Source organism: Copadichromis virginalis, linkage group LG19, assembly GCF_057382275.1.
Source record: "Copadichromis virginalis isolate Kocher_CV1m ecotype Utaka linkage group LG19, C_Virginalis_male_GT1.1, whole genome shotgun sequence".
In the NCBI taxonomy this organism is placed as follows: domain Eukaryota; kingdom Metazoa; phylum Chordata; class Actinopteri; order Cichliformes; family Cichlidae; genus Copadichromis; species Copadichromis virginalis.
This window is the reverse complement of record NC_140636.1, coordinates 2,534,564-2,543,522: the sequence shown is the minus strand read 5'-3', so window position 1 is coordinate 2,543,522 and position 8,959 is coordinate 2,534,564. Positions and strand designations below refer to the sequence as shown.

The following is an 8,959-nucleotide window of genomic DNA, read 5'->3' as shown; positions in this document are numbered from 1 at the left end:
AGTAGACTCGCTCTACCTCTTGAGCTACAGCCAGCCTGAAAATGTACATGTGTTTGGGAACGCACACAAGGGCACCTGCACGCAGTGTTAAATCTGCACAAATCAAAAGCAGCTTTAACCACAAATACTTCCACAATGAGTCAATAGTGTTTTGGTCTCCGTAAACAACCTCCCAGTATTGTTTCATATAGTCATGAAATTACACATTTGTATAGACCCCCTGGCTATGACTCAACACAAGTGTTAAAATACATGAAGTTTAGTGCCATTAGACCGTTACATCCATTTAAAAAATAAAATAAATTATCAAGATTACAGACAGTGACAACAAGAGAAAGATAGCTCTAATTTCATTATGTTTTGTCTTCTTTCTGCTTTTCTCTAACCATCTCCTTCTGTTTGAACCCAGCACCAACTAGGACCCCAAACAACACGAAAGCCTGAATTAATAAAACATTATCGATGCCCATGGCAACATTAAGCCAGTTATATTTTTGAAAATCTGTTTTAAAAAACAAAGTCTTTCCAGCTCTACAAGGACACAGCAGATTGGTTCATACAGTGGTTAATCTACTTTCTTTCTGAAAGTAGGAAGTAGGAAGTTTGTTATTTATCTATCCATGACATGTAACCATTTCTTATGAAATACTATGCCAAGATATTCAGCTTTATGCAAATTTCAGTTTTTCCTTCCTCATAAATCCACTTTTATGGTGTGTGTTTTTTTTTTTTTTTGCAAAAGCATTTGCCACCAGGTGGCAGATTTTGTTCACTGGAAGTTTGACTACACTTTTAATTTAATTATCTATGAAATGTGTTATGCACGCTCCACATAGCCATGCCGATGGCGCACTAACGTGAAACACACCTACAGGAACTGTTCAGTGATCGATATATACTAGCAATGTTCTTTGCCTGCTGCGTTGTATATGGGCATGCTTGTGTGACGTGCCTAGGTGTCGGAGGCTGCGCTGCAATAAAGAGGCAGTTGGAATAAGCGTCTCAGCATAACAAGTACACCACCACAGCGCGCCTCCTGTTCAGCTCAGCCTCGTCACTGAAGTCACACTGGAGGAAAACAGGAGCACGGAGGCACATGCGACCATACCAGTGACGCATCCACACCGATAAAACAAGGCCGCATAAGGTTGTGACGCAAGGACAGCTTTTTACAACTTTTTATTTCATTGGTAAGTCTTTGTTTCACGTTGTTGTTTTAATTAAACATAAAAACGATAATGACCATCCAGATGCTGAATGGAAAAAAAGTTTCACATTCATTTTTTTTAAATTAAAAATTAAATTAGCCTACAGTTATTGCAAACATTGTTTAAAATGTCATGTCATTGCTCATTTTCTGTTTTTCCAATAATTATTTCGAGTCATCTAAGTTGCCATTGTCATTATTGCCCATTTTCAAAAAACACTTATTTTTGCATTAAATATAGCCTAATTTATAACACATATTTTACAAATTAATGCCAATAGATAAAAACACAGTTTGCTCTTAAAAACTTACATTTGTGGTGCCCTAAAAACAATTGTTTCCACTTCAGTCATGCAATTTGTTATACCTTTGCCTATTACAATAAAATAAATCTTAATTTGAATACAATATGTACAATATATGCATCGAGACTCGCAAGTTTATTTTTAATTCTGTTAGTAGTGCAGGTTGTTTTTATTGATTATCTTTGCCTGTAAATAAAGAAGTAACGAAGGAAGTGCACAGATAAAATTTTAGCAAACATTAGCACATAATTACACAAAGAAAAAGGAAACAAAGTGAACCTATTTTCTTAAAGATGAAATGGGTGCATTCTCAGGGCTATGATGGCAACTAACTAATAACTGATACTGCTCACGGTCACCTGGGTCAGGAAATGTACAGTATATGCGTTGCATAATTGGTCTGTGGAAAGAGTGACGGCCAAAACAGTATGTTTTTTTTTTAATCGACATTTTATTATCCACTAAATGACCTTAGAGCCCAAACATTGTCTAAATAAAGCAGCAAATACAGCATCACTGTGAGAAATGACTGTTCTGAGGTCTGCGTACGCTGTGCAAACACAGCACAACAAGCAGTGAGGGCCTGAAAGTCTAGATTACATATCAGTTTCCAGACCATAACAAGTCTTAGATATTCCACTGAGGTAAAAATAAAAATATTAGGTTTGTAATCTACACTGCATTGTAAAAATAAACCTGTTTCTTTACTTAAATTAACACGTTTTTATTACTTCAGTGCTTCGGTTTTGGACAATGTTACTCACATTTGAAATAGAAAGTTTAATATTTTGCATAGTTCATAAGAAATATACTTTATACATTTTGAGCTGCATTTAAAATCAACAAGCTTCATAACATTACTATTAGTAAAAGAACAAGGAAGTTTCACAGCAGTTAGTATTAGTATTAATTTGTGACTATTTCACAATATATGTTTGTTTCTTTACATGTCTGTTAATTCATCTATTCATTCATCTATTAAAAATCTGTTTTGTAAAGTCTCTTTTCTTTGGCATGTGTAATACTACTAACTAGTTATTCTTCTTAAATAGGTAAATGTGAAATTCCAATGTTCACAACAGAGACCCCTGAGGGGCTGAATCAGGCTGGTGGGTGTTTAGATTGGAATCTTGTGATATGCAGACAGCAAGGGTTAAAGGTGTGGAAAGGCTTAGCAGCATAGCATGTATCTTCTCTAATTACCTCCTATGTAAAAATCAATTACTTCTGCTACATGATCAGAAAGGAGCAGACCCCAGGGGGCTGTTTGAGCTTCACTGGTCCTCACTGCAACTACCTGGATGAGTAGCTTCAGGTTTGCAGTTAAGGCTTTCTATATTTTTATTTAAATTTATTCATCTGTCAAGTTTGCATTTAGCTTCTTTATTATAAACTGCACAACTGCTATTTCCAACCACTGGACTGAAAATGGCCAATAATTATAAACTATAAAACAAACTATGCAGACTCAAAAAGTTCATTCTAGATATATAATGAAATGCAAAGGTTGTCTGGCTTTTTACAAATGATCCTTCATGCATATTTCTAAAACAAATGTGTTGTCCTTATTACAGCCAAATTCTATTTTTCTCCAAATAACAGTGATTCAAATATATTTCACACAAATCCTCATTTGTGATACATTGCTCTAGCATTAATATGTGAGTAATGAGCATTCAAAGAACATAATGATAACTGTTAATGTTGATCTGACTTTCAAATTTTTAGGATTTTAAACGTTAATATTTGATGATACAGTATATTGTACGATGTAAGTGTTGTTGTTGAATGCAAAGACTGAATGATTAAATATCAAAAAATGCTAATGCGTATTGTTACAAATGAAGTAAGCAGCATTTCATGAGTAAGCAGCATTTTGATGTTGTTGACCAATGTGTTAATGGTTTTTAACCACTAATAACAGCTGATTAACTTTGTATGTATCAAAATAATATCTTTTGGTTAGTTTTCATTTTTGGAATTAAATATTCAGTTTGAAACATTGTATATTTATGGTAGTAACTGTAATTGTAACTACTACAGTTACTGTAGCGACACAAAACTTATAGTGAAGTGAAAAATATCCAAACTATACATATTTGTAAAAATTCAAATCTAAGTGAAAGGCACTTGGGTAAAAGAGCCTTATTTAAACAAGCAGTTTGAGACGAAGAGGTGAGGAGTGGTTTGTGGGTTTTGTTCATTCAGACAATGGGACTTGAAGTTCCAATGGCTTGTGTCCATCAGCGTCTGCCTCAGACAAAGATGCATTATTGTCTATTGTTATTCCAGCTGATCAAACCTGATTTAATAGCTCACAGGTATTTCTCTGGTTGAATGCTGTCATTCTGTTTCCTTGCCCTCAACACCCCCAGGCATGTACCTGGGAAGGTAACAAGAAACACCCAACCACATGTGCATGAGCTTTCAGTGTGTGTGTGTGTGTGTGTGTGTGTGTGTGTGTGTGCATACTAACACTGGTTTTACAATGAACTTTTGTTATTATTTTCCTTTTTTCTTTGATGTTTTTGGTGAAATGTATTCTGAAAACTATGATGTACTTTAGCCAACAAATTTTTGGCCAATAATTTATGCTCTTTGCATTACATTCAAGTACATTCTTTTTTTTAATCATTTCTTTTTATTAACAGATTTTTTATTTGATGAATTTAATAAATAAATGTTTATAAAGAAACAACTGTAGCTCAGTTGAAGTTTGATATTTTCATCAGCTGATATTTTTTGTCTCAATTAGACAGCCTGCTGGATTTGATTTAGCAGACATGGGGAGCAAGACTCTGCCAGCACCAGTTCCTCTCCACCCATCACTTCAGTTGGCCAACTGTTCCCTCATCCAGAGTTCAACAGGTCTTCAGCTGCCTGCAGATCATTTTCACAGCATCTACAGCTTTAGCGCCCTGCATGCCGTCCACCTTCACCAGTGGACCCTGGGGTACCCAGCTTTTGCCCTGCCCCGCTGCACCATCTCTAAGCTTCCTTCCCAGATTTCCTGTATGGCATCCATCCCCATTTTCCCTCACCTTCTGCCACCTAAGCAAGACTCGGCAGGGTTGCTACAGACCTTCAAAAACAAGCCTCGCTTTGACTTTGCCAACCTGGCAGCAGCAGCAACCAAAGAGGATCAGTTAGAGGTGGAGGACCTGAGCATGACAGTGAGCGCTAGTGCTTCTGCGGCGCAGGCATCATCTCCACACCTGACCGCAGCCAGCCTGGGATGCATGCTTGATGTGACCAAACTTACTTCACCAGAGCGCAAGTCTAGTCGAGGCCGACTGCCTTCAAAGACCAAGAAAGAATTTGTCTGCAAGTTCTGTGCCCGACATTTTACCAAATCCTACAACCTTTTGATCCACGAGAGGACACACACAGATGAGAGGCCATATACATGTGATATCTGTCACAAGGCCTTCAGGAGACAGGATCACCTCAGGGACCACAGGTGAGATGCTGGTTTATCCAACTTTATCAAACCAGTTCAACACAATGGAATTAGTTTCCACTCAAGTTTTGTTCACATTAACATGAATCCCAGTTTTTCTATTCATAAAGTTAACGCAACAGGTAAGGAAGTTTGTGTTTGGTCAATTATTTCTTTGTTGTAACATGTAACATGTTTCTTGGTAATAAATCGTTTACCACTGGAAAGCCACGTTATTTCCCTTTAAATGGGGCCACATTTGTAAGCAAAATGCATTTGTGGGTTGAGCAGCAAAGTTGAGAATGTGGGTTGTGTCCATGAAAAACTTGCCAAACCTTCTCTGCCAATGCCAAACAGCTTATTGTGCTACCCTGAGAGCCAGCTGCCATAGGCAGAATCGGAACTCATCACTGAACATAATGTACCTCCACATGTTCAAGTTCTAGGTTCCTGATGTTGCCGACACCATGGTGAAGAGTTCTCATAGCAGGCCTCTTGGCAGCCCTGTGATACAGGAGATGGACTGCGTGTTTTCTAGGGACAGAGCCGTTGCCCATATTGACTGTAGACTGTAGAAGACTACCTATGGTTCCTAAGTGCTGATAGGATGAGAAAACTGTCTTCTTGTGGTATTTACTTCTTGAGATGCCCACTTAGTGGCCTGTCTTTGACAATCTTCTTTATGCGAAACTTGGCCAAGGCTGCCTTTACTGCCTCACTCCAAATAATGCTGCCACTTGGTTTTGTGGAACATTAGGTTGAAGCTGTCCTATATCACACCAATGGCACCTGATTGTCAGCACCTGGTACCAGAAGAGTCAGAAGCAGAATAAGCTGTTTGGCATTGGCGGTGAAGAACTGGCAAATAAAACCGTTTTACAACGATATAAAATTTAAGCATTGTTACAACAAAGAAATAATAGACCAAACACAAATTTCCATAACTTTTTGTGCTAAGTTTAGTATTTTCACTGCCACTATGCAAAGAACATGCTAATCCTAACAATCTTTGTCTGGATGAACAAAAACATCTCATATCTACACAATTCTTCTTCTAAACTAAAGTCTTCTAACTAAAGTTTGTGGTTGTGTTCGTGCACAGTAGTCAGTGAATATCACTGACTTCTATGCATTGCATTACATTTGTAATACATCAGACAACTTCACAAAAGCTGCTGAACTGGGGGGTCCTAGAAAAATGCATACACTATCGGGCTTAGAGCCACAAATCGACCACGCCCTAAAAAGCGCTGTAAAAAATTTATATATTAATATTTTTTTCCACTTTAAATTAGCCAATCTTTTAGACCTACTTCTCCTTGAAATATTCATGTCAAGTTTTAATTACATTTCGCGGATTTTAACCCTTTTAATCGCAGTTTAATTACATGAGCGCACCGTTTTTTTTAGCCCCCCAAAACAAAACGAAATATTTAAAAAAAAAAACATTTGAAGTAATATTTGATTGTTATTATAATTAGGCCTTTAGATGGACTAAAGATTGGCACCAACCTTCATTTCGATCGCCTTTTTTTTTTTTTTTCAGGACCAGAAAATGGTCTCCAGGCGGCAAATGCTCCTCCTCTAGGCCGAAATCAGTGCATCCTCCCGGGTTAACTCCCGACGATGACCGGGGCATGTTGCGTCGGACCCCTTTTTCCAACACACACGTCCGGTACCACGTCACAACAAATACGTCATTTCCTGTTGATTAAAAAAAAGCACCCTCAAACGGTCCTAGGGGCCGAAAATGGTCCCGCCCGATCAGCGGGCGAAGCCGCTGCTGCACGCCGGAAATGAGGCTTCGTTTAAGCAGCCCGCTGTTTTCCAGCCCGGGGTCAAATGTGGAGCAAGGGCGCCACCCGGTGGACAAATAAAAAAATTACAACTCTAAGGCCAGTACTGCAAACGGAAACGGAAACATAACCGATCACGATCGATTTGACCGTAATTTTTTTGCCGTGAAAAATAGCGTTTATAATGGGTTTCAATGGGGCACAAATCGACCACTAGGACCGATAGTGTAAGTTTGTCTGTAGCTTAGCCACTGAAGCTAATTTCCGGAAGTCATACTGAAATTTTAACAGTAAATGTGACCGAACTTTTTTTTGCAGACTTTCGCTATATTCCATTCAACACAGTGCAAATGGCGTGTAAATGAACAATGAAAAATGGCACAAATCGACCCAAGACCACCCAGAGGTTAAGCAGATAAGCTATAAGCCTTAAGCTAAAAAGTCAGATTGTGATAATGGCACTTTTAATGAGTACACAGGCTCCATAAATCTTGTTAATCACTTGAAGACTGTCTGTAAACTAAGCCTGTGTGCTTTTTCTTGCTGGGTAATAATGAAAGGATGGTAAAACCAGACAATTATTGCCTTTTAAATAATGATCTGAAATTTGACATAATTTTTTGGTAAACACTGACTTGCTGGAGTGTTGTGTTCCCCTCTGCAGGTACATCCATTCTAAAGAAAAGCCCTTTAAATGTCAGGAGTGTGGAAAGGGCTTCTGTCAGTCCAGGACTCTGGCCGTCCACAAAACATTACACATGCAGATCAAGGAACTGAAGCCAGCCAAGATCAAGTGATTCACTCAACAGGGACCAGGGCACTGAACGAAGACCAAAGAAAACATGAGTAAAAAAAACCCCAAAACAACCCCCCCCCAAGACTTTGATCTCAGAACTTAAGATAATGTTTAAGAAAGAAACATTTCACCAACCATTTCTTACTGAAATAACGGAGTAGTGGATAAATGTATACTTACTTATCAAGCCTGACTTGGAAGAGAAACCAGTGGATGTGTAGAAACAAATTTATCTCCCGTTGAATATCACATTCCCATGCTATTTTTTTACAGAAATATTATATCAAAACATATTTTTGCACTTTAACCTGATTATTTACATTTATCTCTTGATGTCTTAAATTTATTTTCAAAATGAATAATCATTTTAAATAAACATTTTAGCGTAAATTGATGGCCACGTGTGCAAGTTTGTGTGAAGTCAAATAATATTCTATTTGTTAAGAAGTTAGTTAAGATGGTCACAAGAAGCTACATTTAGATCAATCCACCATGGTTCGAAACTCACAACAATGAAAATGACAGTAATGAGTAATGAGAGGTCTCATTTACAGTACAGTGTATATTATTATTAAAAGTGAATATATGCACAAAACTCAAAAATAGTGTGTACTTAAAGATGATCTGTTTGATGAAAGCATTTATCCACCTGCAAAAATCGCTTTCATTACAGATTCCATCTAGAAATTTGAACATGTAGATAAGCTTCATCTTCTGCCCAACATGGAAGTCATTGTCACTTTGCCTTGAGGTTAGGGAATGAATCTTGAGTAAACAGCTATCTTGGATGCTGGAGGTGCTCTATCTGGGAACTTCATTGTCCTACTGAAGACTTAAATATCCACATGTTGAGACTGACGATTGATTTTGTAATCATACCATCAGATCTGTAGCTGTATGTCCTGGACATGGGTGAAAAGAACGGAGCTGCCAACTAATCACCACCGAGTGGTGAACTGGATCATGTGGCAGAAGGAAATTAGTTACTAGAAGCTCAGTGTACCCAAATGCAGACACCGTAGCATTCTGAAAGAGGCTGTGGGCACTGAGTCAGAGTGGACCATATTCTGTGCATTTACTATTGAGGAAGCTGTTGTGGCCTCGACAATAGAGGGGGTTTCAGCTGGAAGGTCATTGGTGCTAGTGGTAATTCCTGGACCAGATGGTGGACACCAGAGCCTGAAGGAGGATACCCGTTGAGCTTGGTTAATCTGCGGGTTTCCAGAGGCAGCTGGCAGGCCAAGAGGACTTGGCTTTGGCAGTAGATGAAGCAAAAACTTCTGTGTGGGAGTTTGGTGAGACCATCGAGCAAGACTTTCAGTTAAGGCTTTTCCACACCAGATGCGTAACATCTATGCAAATATTTTGTGTGTTAAAATTTTTTCACACCAACAACATGATTTTGCTGGAGGAATT

At 38.3% G+C, this 8,959-nt stretch overlaps 1 protein-coding gene across 2 annotated transcripts; it reads left to right on the top strand.

Moving 5' to 3' along the window:
- The first annotated feature begins 1,001 nt into the window (after positions 1–1,001).
- osr1 (odd-skipped related transcription factor 1) lies at positions 1,002–7,933 on the top strand. Of its 2 annotated transcripts, none has more exons than XM_085442250.1 (3): positions 1,002–1,190; positions 4,272–4,972; positions 7,412–7,933. In XM_085442250.1, the coding sequence occupies exons 2-3, from the start codon at positions 4,296–4,298 to the stop codon at positions 7,542–7,544; spliced, it is 810 nt and encodes a 269-aa protein (XP_085298376.1). In that variant the 5' UTR covers positions 1,002–1,190; positions 4,272–4,295; the 3' UTR covers positions 7,545–7,933. The 2 variants fall into 2 exon arrangements, with proteins under 2 accessions (XP_085298376.1, XP_085298375.1); XM_085442249.1 differs by having other exon boundaries at positions 4,268–4,972.
- The last annotated feature ends 1,026 nt before the right edge of the window (positions 7,934–8,959 follow it).